At 40.6% G+C, this 22,681-nt stretch overlaps 1 protein-coding gene across 1 annotated transcript in view; it reads left to right on the top strand.

The window, feature by feature from the left end:
* The window catches only part of LOC309963485 (E3 ubiquitin-protein ligase HECW2-like), a 278,709-nt gene that overhangs the window by 253,336 nt on the left and 2,692 nt on the right, over nt 1–22,681 (top strand). The window contains exons 4-6 of the mRNA XM_082841912.1: nt 11,476–11,570; nt 16,589–16,664; nt 21,131–21,300. Of these exons, the coding sequence (XP_082698038.1) occupies nt 11,476–11,570; nt 16,589–16,664; nt 21,131–21,300 (341 nt within the window). The remainder of the gene's footprint in view (nt 1–11,475; nt 11,571–16,588; nt 16,665–21,130; nt 21,301–22,681) is intronic.

Genomic DNA, 22,681 nt, shown 5'->3' with positions numbered 1-22,681 from the left:
GTCATCTGCAAACAGTGACAGCTTTACTACTTCTTTTCCGATTTGGATTCCTTTTATTTCCTTTTCTTCTCTGATTGCTGTGGCTAAAACTTCCAAAACTATGTTGACTACGAGTGGTGAGAGTGGGCAACCTTGCCTTGTTCCTGATCTTAGTGGAAGTGCTTTCAGTTTTTCACCATTGAGGATGATGTTGGCTGCGGGTCTGTCATGTATGGCCTTTATTATGTTGAGGAAATTTCCCTCTATGCCTACTATCTGTAGAGTTTTTATCATAAATGGGTGTTGAATTTTGTCGAAAGCTTTCTTTGCATCTATTGAGATGATCATATGGTTTTTCTCCTTCAATTTGTTAATATGGTGTATCACGTTGATTGATTTGCATATACTGAAGAATCCTTGCATACCTGGAATAAACCCCATTTGATCATGGTGTATGATTCTTTTAATGTGCTGTTGGATTCTGTTTGCTAGTATTTTGATGAGGATTTTTGCATCTATGTTCATCAGTGATACTGGCCTGTAGTTTTCTTTCTTTGTGACATCCTTGTCTGGTTTTGGTATCAGGGTGATGGTGGCCTCGTAGAATGAGTTTGGGCGTGTTCCTTCCTCTGCTATATTTTGGAAGAGTTTGAGAAGGATAGGTGTTAGCTCTTCTCTAAAAGTTTGATAGAATTCTCCTGTGAAGCCATCTGGTCCTGGGCTTTTGTTTGTTGGAAGATTTTTAATCACAGTTTCAATTTCAGTGCTTGTGATTGGTCTGTTCATATTTTCTGTTTCTTCCTGATTCAGTCTTGGCAGGTTATGCATTTCTAAGATTTTGTCCATTTCTTCCAGGTTGTCCATTTTATTGGCATAGAGTTGCTTGTAGTAATCTCTCATGAGCTTTTGTATTTCTGCAGTGTCAGTTGTTACTTCTCCTTTTTCATTTCTAATTCTATTGATTTGAAACTTCTCCCTTTTTTCTTGATGAGTCTGGCTAATGGTTTATCAATGTTGTTTATCTTCTCAAAGAACCAGCTTTTAGTTTTATTGATCTTTGCTATCGTTTCCTTCATTTCTTTTTCATTTATTTCTGATCTGATTTTTATGATTTCTTTCCTTCCGCTAACTTTGGGGGTTTTTTGTTCTTCTTTCTCTAATTGCTTTAGGTGCAAGGTTAGGTTGTTTATTCGAGATGCATCCTGTTTCTTAAGGTAGGATTGTATTGCCATAAAATTCCCTCTTAGAACTGCTTTTGCTGCATCCCATAGGTTTTGGGTCGTCGTGTCTCCATTGTCATTTGTTTCTAGGTATTTTTTATTTCCTCTTTGATTTCTTCAGTGATCACTTCATTATTAAGTAGTGTATTGTTTAGCCTCCATGTGTTTGTATTTTCTACAGATCTTTTCCTGTAATTGAAATTTAGTCTCATAGTGTTGTGGTCGGAAAAGATACTTGATCCAATTTCAATTTTCTTAAATTTACCAAGGCTTGAATTGTGACCCAAGATATGATCTAGCCTGGAGAATGTTCCATGAGCAGTTGAGAAAAATGTGTATTCTGTTTTTTTTGGATGGAATGTGCTATAAATATCAATTAAGTCCATCTTGTTTAATGTATCATTAAAGCTTGTGTTTCCTTATTTATTTTCATTTTGGATGATCTGTCCATTGGTGAAAGTGGGGTGTTAAAGTCGCCTATTAAGAATGTGTTACTGTTGATTTCCCCTTTTATGGCTGTTAGTATTAGCCTTATGTATTGAGGTGCTCCTATGTTGGTTGCATAAATATTTACAATTGTTATATCTTCTTGGATTGATCCCTTGATCATTATGTAGTGTCCTTCTTTGTCTCTTCTAATAGTCTTTATTTTAAAGTCTATTTTGTCTGATATGAGAATTGCTACTCCAGCTTTCTTTTGTTTTCCATTTGCATGGAATATCTTTTTCCATCCCCTTACTTTCAGTCTGTATGTGTCTCTAGGTCTGAAGTGGGTCTCTTGTAGACAGCACATAGATGGGTCTTGTTTTTGTATCCATCCAGCCAATCTGTGTCTTTTGGTGGGAGCAGTTAGTCCATTTACATTTAAGGTAATTATCAATATGTATGTTCCTATTCCCATTTTCTTAATTGTTTTGGGTTCGTTTTTGTAGGTCTTTTCCTTCTCTTGTGTTTCTTACCTAGAGAAGTTCCTTTAGCAGTTGTTGTAAAGCTGGTTTGGTAGTGCTGAACTCTCTCAGCTTTTGCTTGTCTGTAAAGGTTTTAATTTCTCCATCAAATCTGAATGAGATCCTTGCTGGGTAGAGTAATCTTGATTGTAGGTTTTTATCCTTCATCACTTTAAATATGTCCTGTCAGTCCCTTCTGTTTTGCAGAGTTTCTGCTGAAAGATCAGCTGTTAACCTATGGGCATTCCCTTGTGTGTTATTTGTTGTTTTTCCCTTGCTGCTTTTAATATGTTTTCTTTGTATTTAATTTTTGACAGTTTGATTAATATATGTCTTGGCGTATTTCTCCTTGGATTTATCCGTATGGGACTCTCTGTGCTTCCTGGACTTGATTAACTATTTCCTTTCCCATATTAGGGAAGTTTTCAACTATAATCTCTTCAAATATTTTCTCAGTCCCTTTCTTTTTCTCTTCTTCTTCTGGAACCCCTATAATTTGAATGTTGGTGCATTTAATATTGTCCCAGAGGTCTCTGAGACTGTCCTCAGTTCTTTTCATTCTTTTTTCTTTATTCTGCTCTGCAGTACTTATTTCCACTATTTTATCTTCCATGTCACTTATCCGTTCTTCTGCCTCAGTTATTCTGCTATTGATCCCATCTAGAGTATTTTTAATTTCATTTATTGTGTTATTCATCGTTGCTTGTTTCATCTTTAGTTCTTCTAGGTCCTTGTTAAATGTTTCTTGCATTTTCTCTATTCTATTTCCAAGATTTTGGATCATCTTTACTATCATTATTCTGAATTCTTTTTCAGGTAGACTGCCTATTTCCTCTTCATTTGTTAGGTCTGGTGGGTTTTTATCTTGCTCCTTCATCTGCTGTGTGTTTTTCTGTCTTCTCATTTTGCTTAACTTACTGTGTTTGGGGTCTCCTTTTTGCAGGCTGCAGGTTCGTAGTTCCTGTTGTTTTTGGTGTCTGTCCCCAGTGGCTAAAGTTGGTTCAGTGGGTTGTGTAGGCTTCCTGGTGGAGGTGACTAGTGCCTGTGTTGTGGTGGATGAGGCTGGATCTTGTCTGTCTGGTGGGCAGGTCCACGTCTGGTGGTGTGTTTTGGGGTGTGTGTGGCCTTATTATGATTTTAGGCAGCCTCTCTGCTAATGGATGGGGTTGTGTTCCTGTCTTGCTAGTTCTTTGGCCCAGGGTGTCCAGCTCTGTAGCTTGCTGGTCATTGAGTGAAGCTGGGTACTGGTGTTGAGATGGAGATCTGTGGGAGAATTTTGCTGTTTGATATTATTTGGAGCTGGGAGGTCTCTTGTGGTCCAGTGTCCTGAAGTTGGCTCTCCCACCTCAGAGGCACAGCACTGACTCCTGGCTGCAGCACCAAGAGCCTTTCATCCACACAGCTCAGAATAAAAGCAAGAAAAAGTAGAAAGAAAGAAAGAAAGAAAGGGAGGAAGGAAGGAAGGAAAGAAATAAATAAAATAAAATAAAGATAAAATAAAATTAAGTTATTAAAATAATTATTAAGAAAAAATTTTTTTAGAAAGAAAAACAAAAGCAAAAAAAAAAAAGAAAAACGGATGGATAGAACCCTAGGACAAATGGTGGAAGCAAAGCTGTACAGACAAAATCTCACCCAGAAGCATACACATACACACTCACAAAAAGAGGAAAAGGGGAAAAAATCATAAATCTTGCTCTCAAAGTCCACCTCCTCAATTTGAGATGATTCGTTGTCTATTCAGGTATTCCACAGATGCAGGTACATCAAGTTGATTGTGGAGATTTAACCAACGCTGCTCCTGAGGCTGCTGGGAGAGATTTCCCTTTCTCTTCTTTGTTCTCACAGCTCCCGGGGCCTAGCTTTGGATTTGTCCCCGCCTCTGCGTGTAGGTGGCCGGAGGGCGTCTGTTCTTCGCTCAGACAGGACGGGGTTAAAGGAGCCACTGATTCGGGGGCTCTGGCTCACTCAGGCCGGGGGTGGGGGCGGGGAGGGAGGGGCACGGAGGGCGGGGCGAGCCTGCAGCGGCAGAGGCTGGCGTGTCGTTGCACCAGCCTGAGGTGCGCTATGCGTTCTTCCGGGTGAGTTGTCCGTGGATCCTGGGCCCCTGGCAGTGGCGGGCTGCACAGGCTCCCCGTAAGGGGGGTGTTTATAGTGACCTGTGCTCGCATATAGGCTTCATGGTGGTGGCAGCAACCGCCTTAGCGTCTTATGCGCGTCTCTGGGGTCCGTGCTGATAGCCGCGGCTTGCGCCCGTCTCTGGAGCTCCTTTAAGGAGCGCTCTGAATCCCCTCTCCTCGCGCACCAGGAAACAAAGAGGGAAGAAAAAGTCTCCTGCCTCTTCGGCAGCTCCAGACTTTTCTCTGGACTCCCTCCCGGCTAGCCGTGGTGCTCTAGCCCCCTTCAGGCTGTGTTCACGCCGCCAGCCCCAGTCCTCTCCCGGCGGCGCTCCGAAGCCCCCGTCCTCTAAGCCCGAGCCTCAGCTCCCAGCCCCGCCCGCGCCGGCGGGTGAGCAGACAAGCCTCTCAGGCTGGTGAGTTCCGGTCGGCACCGATCCTCTGTGCGGTAATCTGTCCGCTTTGCCCTCCACACCCCTGTTGCTGCGCTCTCCTTCGCGACTACGAAGCTTTCCCCCTCCGCCGCCTGCAGTCTCCGCCCTCGAAGGGGCTTCCTAGTGTGTGGAAAGCTTTCCTCCTTCACAGCTCCCTCCCACTGGTGCAGGTCCCGTCCCTATCCTTTTGTCTCTGTTTTTTCTTTTGCCCTACCCAGGTACGTGGGGGGGGGTTTCTTGCCTTTGGGAGGTCTGAGGTTTTCTGCCAGCGTTCAGTAGGTGTTCTGTAGTTGTTCCACGTGTAGATGTATTTCTGGTGTATCTGTGGGGAGGAAGGTGATCTCCGCGTCTTACTCTTCCGCCATCTTCCTCACTACTCGATGTCAATTTCTTTTTACCCTGTGTCTGGCAAGAGCAGAACTAAGGGGACTTCCCAGCATAATGAAGTTTTGCTTGAATCTCTGGAGATGACGGTGTGAAACAAAAAAATCGGGATTGGGGGTATGGGTTAAAAACTTCTGTTTTCAGCCTCTGATCTTGAAAGCTTATGACATTTTAAAATTTTTGCTTTCATCTTGAGAGAGAAATTTTATCTTTAGCTAATCAGAAGTCCAAGCAAAGTAAATTCTCAGAAAATTAATCTGAGTTCATGGGCAAACCTGGATTTGAGCACTATTTAACCTGTTTCTGCAAGTAAAATGGCTTTGGTTTATCTGAATAAACTCCAGAGGAGGCAGGAGGCCCACACTTACATTATTACGGGACCTACTGGAATGAATTTGAAGGACAAAGACAGGTTTATTTCTGAGTAAGTGACCTTCCTAGACATTGGAGAGGAGGATCAGCTTCATCTGCACTTACTTGTCATAGGACTGTCACAGTTCCTCAAATGAGCTTATGCTTGCAGAAAATGAATGGGTCCCCTGAGCAATGTGTATTCTTGAGTTTTGAAATGTAAGAGGTTTCAGGAATTGTCTTGGCATGCTAGGATATCTATTTTATTCTTCATAGTCTTTCACAGACTATGGTCATTCATTCATTCAGAGCTGCTTTTTGTCCTTCCTTCATTTCTTCTACTCATCTGTCCATCTGTGTCCCCAGCCATTGTGAAGTATTTAGTTAAGTATCAACTTTGTGCCAGGCAATATTCGAGAACTCACTGATTCCTGGATCAGTGAATAAGCTTAGAAATAGCTGCATTGCTGTTTACTGAACTGCTTTGTGATCATTAATGGTAATAACAGGACATTGCCATTTGTATGAATTATATAGTGCTTTCACATATCTTACCTGTCTCAGCCCTAGGAAGTGGGCAGGATTAGGAAACTGCATAGCAGAGGTGCATGTGGCTTGTGTAAGTGAGAGCCTCATCTCTGATTGGCACTCAGGTTAGCGTGCTTTCTAAGATGCGGTGCCTTGCCCAAACAGAACCTTTGTGGGTGACTTTTTATTGGGTGGGGGGAAAGGGGTGGCCTCAGCCTCTTATTTGTACTGTCAGAGCCCCTGCTCTAACCTCCATTCGTAAGCCCCTTCCCACCAACATCAGAAGGGCCTTTTTGCCCCTTAGATGGAGGTTTGGTGCTTTTCATTCTCTGCCAGCATACTTTACGTTTTATTGCCTATTTCTACTTCTCTTTACTTTCCAACATTGGTCCAGCTGCCATTACTAAGTAATGAGAAAAACAAGGTCCAATTACTTCTCTAACCCTATTAGGTTCTTCCACATTATACTGATATTGTCTGTCTTTGATTTTCAAGATTGTTTTTCTGAGCTTTAGCAGGGGAGGGCCTGGCCCTTTCAGGTTGCATTGGCCCTTGTTAAAGAGAAGACAACCTGCGCTACCGTATAAACAGGTGAGCACGTCCCTGGAAATGTGGGTAAATTTCCTCAAAAGCATGAGAATTAGAATGTGTTTACTCTTTCCCAACTTGTGGCCTCTGAATAAAAGAGCTTATCAATAGGAATCATAATATTAAGAATATAATAAAAGCACAAAGGCAGTGGTTAAAATCATGTTTTTGAATAAATTCCTATTAGCTTGATTTTTTTTTAGATTATTCTATTTTAATGAAACAAATGATTAAAGGAAGAAGGACATTTCCATTCCATCCATCTTTATGGTTCAAAATAGTCAACTTCTAAAACTTGAGGAAAATCCAGATTTTCTAAATGGGAGCAAGCTATTAACTACTACCTAAGTGAATCTTATAGCTATTTAAGGTGATGGATGGTGTTTCAAAGATCCCAGTCTTTGAAACAAAACCATTTCTTGCAGGGAGTGGCCTGTAGAACCTTTTTCCGAGAAGGCTTGGAATCTTATACCATTGCCTAGAGTTAATGTAGCTGAGTTGAGATTGCTTTTTAAAAATAAATTTTGAACAGATAATAGATGAAAAGAGTATAATGTTAAAAAGACACAAAAATGAAAGTAAATTATCTCCCCAACTTCATGCCCCAGTCACCAGTTTCCCCTCCCTGAAGGCAGTCAGTTTTACCAGTTTCATGTGATCGTTCTAGAAGTATTTTATTCATGTACAAACACGGAAATCTTTTCTTCCTTTAGGCAGATGGTAGAATGATTGCTTTAAAATGCAATGTCAGAGTGACACAATTACAGAAACCCCTTTACTTGGGAACAGGTTTAAGTTCTTCCTACCTTCCCAGTGACCCCCAACAAGTACAAAGTGCCGTCTTTGGACAGCCATCACCCTCTCATCTATGGTAGACGTGGAGCTGGCAAGCTCTTGCTCTGGGCGACCTCTTCATTTGTATTTAATGGAAGCTGGTAAGTTAAAATTTTAAAAATAAAAGCATTTCTGTGTCTTACCAGCATTTAAATAGAGGCAGCTAAATCTTCTAGTAACTCTATAAACGAAAGTGTCCAGAAGATTATTGAAAGGGGCCAAAATATATTTCTGTGATTCATGACTGGCTTCAGCTATTCAGAAGGGACCTGAGAGAGAGAAGATGCCACTCGGCAATGCGTTCTTCCTTCCAGGAGCTGGCCCAGACTGTAGGTCCTTCAAGGTTAATGTGGGAGGCCTCACCCTTCTCCTGGTTCACTGCCTCTAAGGCAACATTTGTTTTATTGAAGTATAATTGATTTACAATGTTGTCACAATCTCAGCTCTACAGCAAAGTGACTCAGTTATACACATATAGACATTCTTTTTTAATATTCTTTTCCATTATGGTTTATCCCAGGATATTGAATGGAGTTCCCTGTGCTATACAGTAGGACCTTGTTGTTTTTCCATTCTAAATGTAATAGTTTGCATCTACCAACCCCAAACTCCCAGTCCATCCCTCTCCCTTCCCCCCTCCCTCTTGGCAACCACAAGTCTGTTCTCTATGAGTCTGTTTCTGTTTTGTAGATAGGTTCATTTGCGCCATATTTTAGATTCCACATATAAGTGAGATCATATGGTATTTGTCTTTCTCTTTCTGACTTCACTTAGTATGACAAGCTCTAGTTGCATCCATGTTGCTGCAAATGGCATTATTTCGTTCTTTTTATGGCTGAGTAGTATTCCATTGTATATATGTACCACATCTTCTTTATCCATTCACCTGTCGATGGACATTTAGGTTGTTTCCATGTTTTGGCTATTGGTGAACAGTGCTGCTATGAACATAGGGGTGCATGTATCTTTTTGAATTATAGTTTTGTCTGGGTATATTCCCAGTAAGGCAACATGTTTTTATAAGCAGTTGCTTTGGAGAAAATACTCTTCTTTTTTTATAATCCAAAGGAATAGTTACATGTATTCCCCCTCCATAATTTGAGGCCTGATTAGCTGCCACATCAGGCTGTGGAGAAACCGTTGTCAGGTAGAATGCTCCTTAGTCCATATCCTTCATCTTTCCTGCCTGTGAGCAGGGCTGGCCCTGTGGCCAGTGGCTCCTCTCTTATCTGATGCTCCATCATCATGCCCACGTTTGCTTTCACCTGTTCTTGTATCTGTTTCTCAGCAATAGCTTTCTGGTCTCCTCTTACAGTTAGAGTTTAAAATTGTAGCTAAAATAGAAGCATGAATACCAACTTCTCTTTTCCACCCTTTTGAGTAATCTTCCCAGTTACCTCTTCTCATAACTAAAATGTTCAGGGACATTAATCAAAATTCTGCTCTCTCTTCTCTCTCTTCCTCAGAGGGGATGTTGCTTAGTTACACCATTTTTTAAAATCTTGAGTGACCTTCTAAAACACTAAATGATATGTGAAGATGAAACCTCCCACTCAGCATGAAACATTCCTCTATTTTAGGGTCAGAAGTCTCCACTGGTGTCCTCCTGAACAGTCGAGGTGCAAGCAACTAGTTCTGTCTGGTACTGGGGTTTTCTCTCTGGCGACCAGGACCTGCCTATGCATTTGGTTTTGTAACTGGTGATCTGTGTAAGTCCCCTTGGCTTTACACTGAATCTTAAAGCATTGTGAAGCTGTCAGCTCTGCGGTTTTTGGTGATCATGTCCACAGAATCTGCTGTGCACAATGAGAATGAGTTTATCTTATAGTTTCAGGGATTCTCATTTATCACGGGGGTTGGAGATTTTTGCTTTAGCAAGAAGTAAAGTAACAGTCAGAACGGGTCAGCTAGCAACGCTGGTCTGGCTAGCAACATCTACAGATAAAAATAAGCAGATGCTTATTGGGGTCTGTTTGTTTCCTAGTCTTTTACCTCGCTGACTGTTAAAACATTAGAAAAGAGGAGGTCGCATCCTAACTTGAGAGGGAAGATGTCTTGTAAAAATGCACTTCTCTTTATTGAAAAATAAGCTGCTCACTGACTGACCATTGGCTGGGTCTGTGAGGCACTGCTGCAGGCAGATTCACACACTGCTGGTTCCCGGCATGTAGAACGTGATACTAATGAGCTCATGCCTGCAGAATTCAGTCCTCCCGCCTGTCACCGAGCTTGTTCTGCTTTGACAGGCCTTGTACGTGTTACTTAGCTTCGTTCTTGCAGAATACATGCTATTGGTCTTGAAGGAAAGCAAGTGGGACAGTGGTTTACTCAGATCTATAGTTATTACATTTCCATAATCACCAAAAACCTGTATTCGTGCTCACTCAACTCACTTATGTAGGGTTCCAGGGAATTCATAGTAAAGCTAGAATTGCTGCCAGGGTCGTCCTGCTGGTCCTCAAGCCAGCATGCTCATTCCTGCTTCCCTGTTTTTGCCACCACTCACTCCTAACTCTCTCCAACCCCATTTTTCTCAGCTGAAGGTCTGAGTTCTGTTTGTTCCATGAGACCTTTCTGACTCCACTGTGCCCTCACGTGGAATATTTTCCACGATCTCCACATTTCCACCTGGCACTCTGCCTCTTCAGTGCTTCTCTTCTGGATTTTGTCATCTTAACACCTGCTAGACCAGAAACCTCTCTCTGATTCCCTTGCACTGTCTAGCATAGCGCTGGGCATGGTAAAAATCTTTCACTTCATGATACCACCTTCGTTGTGAATCACTGCTTCGTGATTAACGTACGTAATGGAAAGACTCGATATTTTACCCACGATAGACCTTTTTTTAATGAGATTTAGTATTTTTTCATTGATGGGAAATATTATATTTTTATATGTAATATTCCTAAATATTCTTATATAAATTCCTAAAGTAGGATTTTTCTTTAATCATTGTATCTTTTTCTTAAAATAAGCAAACCAAATACTCTGTAGGAGACCACTTGGTGCTGTCGGGAAAGTCAGTGCAAGATTAATTTCCTTGGGGAATCACATCGAGTGGTCCCACTTTAATAATCCAGGTGACTCAGTTGAGAGGGTAACTTCACTCCTATAGGCTAGGACTCTCCTCTGCAGCCTGCCCATCAGTGTCATTGCCTATATTAAATGACACCTTGGGAAAAAGACATCTCACAGGGAAACTTCAGTGACTCAGATGCTCTGTATACAGAGAAATTTCAGTGACTCTGGGTTTTATCCTTGACACTTGTTGGCTTCATGGTAATTGTAGTTACTTTCCAAAAACAGTAATTGACATTTGTATTGCTTTTTGTCAAGTTCAAATTATATAGTATATAAATATATATACATACACACGCACCTATAGTTATATCCAATATATATACATACATCTGTCCACACCTGTGGAGATGTAGATATATATTTATTGGTGGTTCCAGAATATGATCCCTTCTAGTGGCTACATTTAAGTCAGGTCCCCAGACCCTCTCACCACAGAGTCTCCTACAGCAATCTTTTATACTCTGTCTGCTCTTTTTTTATTTCCATTGACAGCTGCATTCTGTCTATATTGTAGAGGATAGGAGTGAAGGCTTTGGAATGGGGCAAAGCCCCATTGGATGGGGTTTGAGTCCTGACTCTGTCGTTTCTTACTTGTTTGACCTTTGGCAAACCTCAATGCTTCAGCTGTTCTATGGGGACAAGAATTTCTGCCTCCAGAGTTAAATATGAGGGGTCAGTAACAATGGGGGCAGAGACGCAGCCCTGTGGTCCATCAGCAGCTCCTCACTGAATGGTAGCTAGTCTTATTCTTATCTCTACACTAATATTTCGGCGTGTTGTTTTTGTGCACTGTTTTTCTAATATATTTGGGGTGTTCTTAGACATTTTCAGAGAAGCCTATAAAATCAAACAGGAGTTGGTATAATCTGTTGCCTCTGACTGGAAAAGAAGGGATCGCTCAAAGAGTCCTGAGTGGGATTTTCGGAGAGGTGGAGAGGTGGATTTCCTCAGGTGATGCCTAAGGGATTTGTTTCAGTGTTTAAATGACTGTTTTTCTCCAATCAATTTACAGCGGAGATAAAAATCTGTTTCAAATACTACCACGGCATTAGTGGAGCCCTGCGAGCCACGACCCCCTGCATCACGGTGAAGAACCCCGCTGTGATGGTGAGTGCCCCTCAGGCTGCTTCCTTGAGCCTCAGTCCCAGAGGCCTTGGTTTCTATTTTTGCCTGTGCAGCTCTGGCAGGGTTATGGGAAACAAGGCAAAGGAAACACATAGCAGTGTGGGCGCCGTTTTGGGAAAGGAAATAACTTACAGGATGGCTTCACTAAATCCATAATGTAAACCAGTGGGAAAATATGGCTTGATTTATAATAATTCTGTATATAGTCAACTCTCCGGGGAACCTATTCCTGAAGGAAATTGGTGAGTGCCCGTCCATCATGGAAGGTTTTTTTTTTAAACTTTGTCAGGGTGGCCAGTTGGTAGGAAATGGTGGCGTTTTGCATCTTCTGTGAATTTAATTTACATGAACTCAGAGAGAAAAAAAAAATTTAAGTAGTGGGTGATTCTCCCTACCAGTCAGTTTAACAGACTTTTACCCCAAAGAGAGTGTGAGATGGGGATTACGAAGGCGCCGTTCCTGCAGGAGAGAGTGTGGGATCCCTCCTGATGCTGAATTGAACTATAGTGCTTAAAGGTACCACACATACGTTTGGTATCACGTGGCCACTCAAAAGAAGCCAACCTTTTCACCAGGTCCTCAATTAAAGAAAGAGATATCTAACTTAGCTTCGGAGGAAACTGATTGTGCTGGACTTTTGAAGGAACGTATGTCCATTTCCAACATGGTACTTTCTTAAGAATTACTTTTCACAATTTCATGATTTTTCACTTCACCAACTAACTTTAGAATCTAACAGCTTCACAGGATGCACTCCATTGTACATGGGTGGTTGAACTCGGATGATTCATGGAGTCCAAGATTTATAAATCATTGCAGTGTTTATAGGTCATTTATAACAATCAGGTCATGAAAGTATAGAAGAAAATTATTGACTCTCGTAAAATAGAATCTTCATAATATTGTGTGTGTGTGTGTACACATTTATAGATGCATGCATTTTTGGAAATAAGCAAGTGAACAGGTTGACTCCCTGAAATTCAGAATGTAATCTCTGCAGATGGCATTTTGAAATTGTCTGGCCCAACAATACGATATCAAGCAATCTTTTCCTTTCCAATATTCATTGGGTGCCTAGTAAGTGCCAGACATTATACCCACCACTAGGAATGAAATGATAAGCAAAAACACAGCCCTTGCTCTCACTGGGCTGGTGGGGGAGAGAGACATCAATTAAACTGAATTGTATTTATTTGAGTGATAATTACTGTGAGGGGCAGTGAAATGGGGCTATGAGAGCATATACTAGCAGGATTCATCCTGATCAGGAAGGTCTTGGAAAGCTTCCCTGAAGAAGGCATGTTTTCAGGACAATCTGAAGGATGAGTAGAAGTTACTTAGGTGAAGAGGGGGAGGGAAGAGCATTTTAGGTAAAGGGAACGATATGTGCAAAATTTTCAGTATCTAAGTACTCTGTTCACATTTGAATTATATTTGAGTTCCTATTATAGTGAACAAAGTAGAATATTTTTAAAAACCCACATTTACTATATAAGACTTTGAAGGTTCACAAGGAGAATAACAGTTGTTGATTACAAAGTCTGCCATGTCACAGTAAGCACTAGAACACACTAATTAATATTCTAAAAAGAAAAATTATAAAACTAGAAAAGTGGGGCTATTGATAATAAAACGTTTGAAAATTAACTATGTGTGAAATTAGATAATAGCTTCCAAACATGACTTTCTGGAGTCAGATTTTCTTGGATTTGAGCAGTTTCCATGATCAGATATCACTGATGGCCGGGAGCTTACAGCCTGGTGAGCATCAATCTTTTTCCATTGATTTTGCATTGAGAGTATTCTGTCAAAGCCTATGGATAGTTGGAGATAATTAATTTTCTTCAGACAGGTTTTAGAGCACCTTAAAAGCTTCATAGATACAGCACTGGCAATCATAATAGAATATATTGGTTCAAAGGCTGACTAATGGAATTGGTGGTCAATAGATTTCTGACCAAGCTTGAGACAGTTGGGTCTATATCTGCTATTGAGAGGCTGTGCCAGTGGGCATTTCACTGTGGGCTGAGCACTGTGTTTCTATGACAGCATGATGTTCACCTAGGAATATGACCTGTGTGTAGATATTGTACTGACTGACAACATCAATATTCACAAAGCTCATTTAGTAGGATCATTCCATGATACAAAGAATAGTTGGGCAGCAGCAACCACATTTTAATGCTTGATGACACTGGGTTGGTTGGCTCTCACCAAGTACATATGGTTTATTATATTGTGCTGTACCCCTCTGGCTCATCATCCCTAGGTTAAATAGAGCAGAGACAGCACCCAACTGGCCAGATAGCATCGCTGTGTCTGCCTTATCCTGCTTTCACCATACACACACACCCCTGGACTATAAAGTGGCCAATAGAGAGGTAGTACAGACTGCATCTGGGACAGACACTCAGCAACAGCTGCCCTTCCTGTGCCAGGCATCTCACAAACCGTGGGCTCCCCTCAAATGGACCACACTGCCCAGGGAGATGTGCCCCCTCCGAAAATATGATGTCTCTTCATGCCAAGTGAGAACAGGGAGACTTTGCAAAGATTCATAGTCTGTCATCATTCAAAGCCTACTTAAAATGTAAGAAATTATAGAAACTAAAGAAAATGCCCTCGAATTCTCCTTTTAAAAATGTAATTCACTGTCTGGCAAAAGGCTAATATGAAACAATTCTCACAGAATTCACAGATAAACAGTGTCCTTTACAACAACGTGGTAAAATGCTCATGTGAACTAATATTCAGAGAATTCAGCTTTATCATTCATGACAATAAAGCCAGGAAAGACCAACCTGATCACCAGAAATAGGAACATCAGTGATAATAAACATATCTGTACTCAGTGTTTAGAGAGAGGTTTTTAAATAAACTCCCTTCATAGATTTAAGCCAGGAAAGCTCAGAAGTAATACTGTCAACCCGTGTTGAAACAATACATGGTAGTGAGTGATGGTCGCCTTTATCTGTCCCTGAAGCGAAGGATTTCCTGTTCCAAGTGGCACATATCACTGTGTACACTGATGAATGGCAATGACGTCAAAGTATGCATGACAGAGAAGACATAACTTTTTTTATTCTTGATTCATTGCAAAAGGATATGTGAGAAAGGAGACCATACGATTAGGATGGCTGCTCTTCCCTTCCCTGTAGAGTTTCTCAGTTACTTCTTGCAGGACAATGTGCATCTGGATGGAACGAAGTAGAGATGCCTGGATGGTACCCTAGGCATATTGCAAATGATATGTGAAACAATCAGGAAGCAGTTAAGTGTCACACAAAATAGTTTTGACTAAGGTACAAGAAGTAGAGAAGGAAATGGAAAATTTTTTTAATGTTTATTTTATTTATTTAATTTTGGCTGTGTTGGGTCTTTGTTGCTGCATACGGGCTCTCTCTAGTTGCGGCGAGCAGAGGCTTCTCTTTGTTGTGGTGCGTGGGCTTCTCATTGCGGTGGCTTCTCTTGTTGTGGAGCACAGGCCCTAGGCGCACAGGCTTCAGAAGTTGTGGCACACAGGCTCAGTAATTGTGGCTGACGGGCTCTAGATTGCAGGCTCAGCAGTTGTGGTGCATGAGCTTAGTTGATCCGTGGCATGTGGGATCTTCCTGGACCAGGGCTCGAACCCAACCCGTGTCCCCTGCATTGGCAGGTGGATTCTTAACCACTGCACCACCAGGGAAGCCTGGAAATGGACATTTATATTTCAAAATTTGAATGGAATTTATTTTGAAGTTCCTCAACTTGGCTTGGACTAGTGACAGTTTTATCTCTTGGTGTATAATTTTTAAGGGAGGTGGGGAGAGCCACAAAGATAAGATGGAAGGGTGTAATCTAAACTTTGGAATTAAAATGTGGTTTCTATTTCTTGACTATTCAAAATACATTCTGCCTTCAAATCTGTCTCTTAACAATGTTCTGGACTTCTTTTTTAGAGGACCACGAAACCCTTTTTTCCTAATGTACCATAAATTAAGCACTAATTGTACATAAATTGAGAGACTTAATCTGCTATGGTCTGTAAATGACTCCTTTCAAGTAAGATATAATTTACTCAGAAGCTTTTAGAAAAAGCTTTACAATACAATAATCAGTACAATAGGATTGCAAATTCTTGTTATTGCTAATTGTAATAGTATGTGCCGTGTAGCAGTAGCACAATAAAACAGGAGTCTACAAGGGTGGTGGGATATCCACATGGTCACTCAGAAATATTTAGCAAGGAGGGTAATTCTACATTTATATGGATGAGTCTGATGTAAATCACTGTTTAGTTTATTCTAGGTTTTCCTAATAAATCTGAAGGAATTTGATGTTTGATTTTTAACTTAAGGGAATGTTTTAATACCATAATAGCAATATAAATATGCTTACTACATGTCAACTATATTCTTTTTTAAAAATATTTATTTATTTTATTTTTGGCCGCGTTGGGTCTTCATTGCTGTGGGCGGGCAGTCTCTATTTGCAGCGAGCAGGGGCTACTCTTCGTTGCGGTGCGCGGGCTTCTCATTATGGTGGATTCTCTTGTTGCGGAGCATGGACTCTAGGCACGCGGGCTTAAGTAGTCGTGGCTCGCAGGCTTAAGTTGTGGTGCATGGGCTTAGTTGCTTCGCAGCATGTGGGATCTTCCCGGACCAGGGCTCAAACCCATGTACCCTGCATTGGCAGGAGGATTCTTAACCACTGTGCCACCAGGGAAGCCCCAATCTTCTTACCAAAGAAATAAAAGGACATAAAGTAAGTTGATTCATATCCCAGGGAACTTGGAAGCTCATATTGGTTACATTTGGGGTAAAGATTAAATTTAGGTATGACCCTTCCTCTAGTCTCTGAGACTCTGCATTTATGTCTCACTTCCAAGATTTGTAGCATATGAAAAGGCATATACAATACATTGATACAAAAATCATATTTGCAAATATGTGTGCTTCCCTAAAAAAGTTGAGAGGTACCATATTCCTGTGGAACTTCACATATGTGTTTTTTCTCTGCAGATGGGGGCAGAAGGCATGGAAGGAGGTGCTTCAGGAAGTCAGCACTCTCGAAAACTCGTTAGCTTTACGTTGTCTGGTAAGGATGTCTTTAAACCTGACGTCCAGTTGGAAAGTGTGTAATTTCAAAGGCACGAATAGTCACTTCTTTCTGCACTCTCATATATGATATGTGAGCAAGTTTGTTTGTGTTTTTTTGGTAATACTTCTGGAAATTCAAGTATATCTCTTACCATGAAAAATTAGATTATTAATATAAACTCAGAAAGCTTCTAGCAAGTTGTCTTGTGATGAAAAGACCATAACTATGTATACTTACTTAAAGAAAACTGTAATGTAACATGTGCTAAACCCACTGTAGAGCTTAGATAACTGAAAACAATTTGTGCTGGCCTCATCTAGAGAAAGGAAAAATTTGGAGACTAGCGAAAAAAAGCCAAGGGATACTCCTGTTTCTGTGAAGGAGTACATATAAAGAATTGAAAAGTAGATAAGACAACTTTTTTGTTGTTTATTTTCTGGTTAGTAAAATATTCTGATTCTTTTGTATATTTATCGTACAACTGAAGCACTGCTTTTCGGGTTGTGAGTTGGAACTCATTGGTGATTTATAAGATTAATTTAATTGAAACTAGCAATTAAAAAAAGAATAGAAAAGAGCCAGAGTTTAACCACCAAAGGGAAATGTTTTTCATAGAACACCAGTTTATACAAACTGAAAATTTCACACACAAAAATATACACACCTATGTATGTGTATAATGGGTTTCAAGATAAATGTATTTCACACATAGATCACTGTCAAAAAAAGTTTCAAAGCCACCGATTTAAAAAAATTAATCGGCAGTCATAAAGTCAAGAATACTCTAAGAAAATCGGTATTTGAAATGGACTTTTAAAACAGACGACCGTACTACAACACATGTAAAATCAAGTCTAACAGATGTCTATCACTGTAAGATGTTTTGTTTTCATTTTTCCATTATTGTAGTGCTTCTAAAATTTAAATTAGATTCACTTTTTCTTGGCTGCAAAAAAATGTTATGAATGAAAATAGAAAATGAAAATAGAAATTTTCAAGAGTAAGGGTTAGAAGGCTGATCTTGAAAACACAAGTCCATGATGCATGAATATCACGTATAATGGAAGTGTGCACGTTAGTTCATTGCTGGCCCACGGCCTATCTGTGTCTGTTCTAGCATGTTCCTTCTCCTCCCCTTCCCCCGCCATACAGGTCACTTACTATGAAAACCATTTTGCCTTGGTTCTCTGACAAATCTCAGAGGCTGTAAACTGGTACAAATTTGGCCAATAAATATATTTTGGTTGGAACCCTCAGGGTTTTGAAAATATCCAGATTTTTAGAAAAGCACTTACTACCACTGCCTGTGATACTACTCCCCACCCGCCTTATCTGTCTCTCTTTTGAAAGCACTTCAGTTGGCTACCTGTGCTTTAGACCTTCACAGTTCTGGGGTGGTTGCAGGAAGAGAAATTGTTTATAGATTTCTTCGTTTATAGATATGGAACAATTAGCCAGCCTCCATGGCTCAGAAAACTTAGTTTGACCATACCACGGTTTTCTTAGTTTAGAAGCATTGCCCTAAGCTTTCAAATGATCAGTATCACTCTAAATATGACACACACATATTGATTTTGACTCCAGAGGGGATGTTAATTAACCCACCGTGGGAGAATGACCACGTAGAAGTTGAAAATCCCAGGACATTTTCCTAAAAAGTAGGAAATAAGCTTTGGGGCACAGCCAAATCCTTTTTTTTCTATATACAACTTTTTCTAACATCCACCTCAATACACATGGAGACTTGCTACCTAAAATCTGCTCTGTTTCTTACCATGTAATCAGCTATTTGCAGATGATGTATAGAAATGGCTAAAAATTATAGAAGATGAAAGCAATTTTATAACGGTAATTCTAAAAAATTCATCTGGTTGTTGCATATTGACAGTGGATGATAATATTTATGGAGAGCATTTAAGCACTGTAGAATGTCTGTCTGCAAATGTTCTGCTCTTGATTATCTATGAATAAGTAGGGACACAAATAATTGAACTCTACAGCTAAAACAAAAAACTGTTTTTGTTTTTGCGGTACGCGGGCCTCTCACTGTTGTGGCCTCTCCCGTTGCAGAGCACAGGCTCCGGACGTGCAGGCTCGGCAGCCGTGGCTCACGGGCCCAGCCGCTCCGCGGCATGTGGGATCTTCCCAGCCGCTCCGCGGCATGTGGGATCTTCCCAGCCGCTCCGCGGCATGTGGGATCTTCCCAGCCGCTCCGCGGCATGTGGGATCTTCCCAGCCGCTCCGCGGCATGTGGGATCTTCCCAGCCGCTCCGCGGCATGTGGGATCTTCCCGGACCGGGGCACTTACCCGTGTCCCCTGCATCGGCAGGCAGACTCTCAACCACTGCGCCACCAGGGAAGCCCAAAAAAACTGTTTTTTGATGACTGTCTTAAACCTTTTCTCCAAGTAAGAAGGATATTTAACCTGTCATACCTTTGTGACTTTGAGTCCTTCTTTAGTCTATTAGGTGATGTGGATATTTATGAGCAATAAAATATATAAAAGATAAAAGAGAGGCAAGAGATGGATAAAGTGAACTGAATGATCAGAGTACAAATAATTGGTAGTTTATTGTATTTATTTGTACGATGTCCCTTGTGGAAAAGGGTTAATGGTGACATCTTTCTTCGCTCTGGCTTAATCTTCTGGTGGATGCTTTTTCTTCAAAGGAATGTTTTGCATGAATAATTTAGCTCTGTCAGATGTCATGGCAGCCATTTCTGTACATGTTACTCCTTGTTTACTGCAAAGAAATCCCTTCTTGAGAAGTAGATTTAATATCTAAAGAATGTCATTCTCTTGTCTGAGTCTGAGGCGAGCACAATCAAGAAAGGTAAGAAAATAAATATGTAAATTGCATTTTCTCTCAAAGCCATTTAATGCTGAATAAAGCCAAGTGAAAACATGTAGCATTATTAAATTGACAGTAAAATGCAAATACTGTATTAATAATGACTCCGTAGTTTAGGAGGTGCCAGGGGTGGGGACCGTGAAGCTAATGAGATTACAGCAGCTTCTCTGAAGTGCTTGTCTAGTTCTTTGCTCATCTTTCCCTTCTGCCACTGGCTTTAGATCAAAGATCTTACTATATTTGATGCAGTGTTCTTAACATAAGGTCCTCTTGCTTGAATTTTTAAATCTTTTCTGACATATTAGACTGTCTCCCGCTACCGCCAGTTATGAGTCGTTAGACAGTCCTGGTCTGTTTTCATCACATGTTATCTAGGCCACAAGTTCTTGTTGGTCATTGGTGAACCTCCTCCAGGGAGTATGGTTCTATGGGCAACCCCAGGCCAATTCTGTCCTTCTAAGAAAGACTTTGTGTTTCAGGAATGGGCTTGAGTAGGATGACCGTGGTGACCTCCTAAAATGTGGGGTTACTCTATAGGGTCTCTTCCCCAGCTCATTTGGGTAATCCAAAGGTCTTGGAGGATTCAGAGGCCATCCACAGAATTTTTTTCTGAAAACCAGTGGTCAGGACTTCCCTACACTGATCATAACTGCATAAAGTTACCTAGAGGCTGTCTGTTCTCCCGGAAGCTTTCGACATCATTTAACTCTCAGGGCAACCTTATTCAAACTGATATTCTCAGAGGAATTGAAGATCCAGTGAAGCCAGCTTTATTTCCTGACATTTTTGTATCCCTCAGCTTGACCATTTTTAAAAGTTTTAGTCCCTTCACTAACCAGACTTTAGCCAGAACTTTTAGCAGCTCGCATAGTATGAAATAACAAGTGGTGACTCTAAGATGAGTTATGGAACATTCATCAAATATTTAATTTACTTAACAGCCTATTGAAAAGATAACCTTACAATTATTTAATATAGCAGATGGCATTCAAAGTTTAGAAATATTTCTGGCCTCCTTTTATTTCCCCTAACATTCATTTCATTTGTAGAATATGTATGACGTTTTAAATATGGCACAACTGAATGTGTGCTCTTAGGTTTCATCCCCAATTAAATTTAAGTCAGTGCATCTCATATGTGTACATAGAAGATTCACTTTTCTGTCATGAAGGAACATATTGGTTTTCTTTTTTAACACACTATTTACTAAGGGTTTCTCTCAAGACATTGTGTGAAATGCTAGCTGCCAAGCCACATAGAAAAAGGGGGTGAAGATGTACGTGTTAGGCTCAAAACGTTTCCCAGGAAAAGTCATTTTAGTTGTATAAGGTGGTAGTAAAAGTTTGGCTTCATCTTGCAGCCTGTTAGGAGACTTTCTGCTGGAACGAGTCATAACCCACTTGTCCTCACTTACCTAAGCAATCATAGTGTGAATAACTTTGTTGTTTTACCAAATAGTTTCTGTTTAGAGCTTCCTGTGTGATCATTTAAGAACAAATTGTCGTTGAGCTGCTTGTTCTAATCAAGATATGTGAATCTTTTCTCCTTCTGTCCCTCTCCTCTCCCTCTCTCTTTCCCTCCCTCCTTCCTCCTCTCTTTCTTTCTTTAAAGATCTTCGGGCAGTTGGGCTAAAGAAAGGGATGTTCTTCAATCCTGACCCTTATCTTAAGATGTCGATTCAGCCAGGGAAGAAGAGCAGTTTCCCCACTTGTGCCCACCATGGGCAGGAGAGGAGGTCTACTATCATCAGTAACACCACAAATCCAATTTGGCACCGAGAGGTAAGATGATCGTACGTGGCCTTCTGCTTGACAGTTAGGAAGTTGGCCAACTCCATCTCCCTCCACTGGACTCTGTATCATTGAGCTGCTTATGGGTGTGGGCAAGATGGTTGAGGTGTCTAGAGGTTCTGTTAGAAAAAGGTACAATGAAAGTGAGATATTCCCTTCTAACCAGGGCTGGGTCTAGGGTAGATCAAGTGAGGCACTTCCTTCAGGTGCATGATTTATAGGGTCCAAAAGACTCGATGATCAAAATTAATATTTCAATGCAATATTAAAAAAAAATCAAAATCAAGGCAAAAATTCATGATGAACAAAATATCAAAATTCTGTAAGGGCAGCATCAGTAACTGCCTTGCCAAGCCATATGGGAGCCTGAGACAGAAGGAAAAGTCAGTAATACTGATCCCATTTTTATTTAAAATTTTGATATTTTGTTCTAGCATATACCCAGTACAGATTAAAGGGATTTCTCTGCTTACTGTCTGGCAAATGGTTTTTGGATTTCCATTATAGATTTTGGTTACTTATATGAGCCATTCAAGGAGTCGTCATCCTGAGGCAAGGCAGATTGTGTTGATGGTATTTCAGACTCTCTCACAGTTACAATATGTTACCAGTCATCACAGTGCATCATATCAGTGAAATCAAGCCCAGGGTTTTCCCACTGGAACTATTTAAAGTCAAAGAATGAACAGAGACATTGCTTCTTTTCTAGGGAGCAAAGTATGAGTTCTCCCACCATTTCTCAGGGAACCAAGACAAATTTCATGTACTAGCATTAATGAGTGCTTCTAGACAAACCTGTATTGGCATGGGAGTTGCACAATTAATTAAATCACTCCCTAAATGTTTAATGACAATAATATGTTCTAACAATGTTGAACGAGTATTTCATTGGAGAGGGAGATACTTCAGGGGATCTAAAACCAATTGGAGAAAAGATGTGGCTATTTGAGACTTGCCAGTGCAGCAGGATGTTTCTCCTGGGCAGTTTTTATGGTTATTTAAGTGGATAAAAACTACGTGTTTTCTTATTCCTGGTTTGAAAAACTACTTACTGTCCCCAAATAGTGAATAACTTTTAAAGGCATACCACTTAATTTAACACATTAGAAGCCTAGAAGACATAAAACGTTATCTCAAGATGAGCACTTAGAAGGCACATAGTGGATATTGTAATGATACTAGCAATAACTTTATTTCCCTAGCATTCTTTTTTTAATTTAATTTAATTTTTTTATACAGCAGGTTCTTATTAGTCATAAGTTTTATACACATCAGTGTATACATGTCAATCTCAATCTCCCAATTCATCACACCACCATCCCCACCCCCCACGGCTTTTCCCCCTTGGTGTCCATACGTTTGTTCTCTACAT

This window comes from Leucopleurus acutus, assembly GCF_964270905.1.
Source record: "Leucopleurus acutus genome assembly, chromosome: 6".
Lineage (NCBI taxonomy): Eukaryota > Metazoa > Chordata > Mammalia > Artiodactyla > Delphinidae > Leucopleurus > Leucopleurus acutus.
Note: the sequence above shows the minus strand (reverse complement) of the source record. Positions and strands in the feature narration are given on the sequence as shown.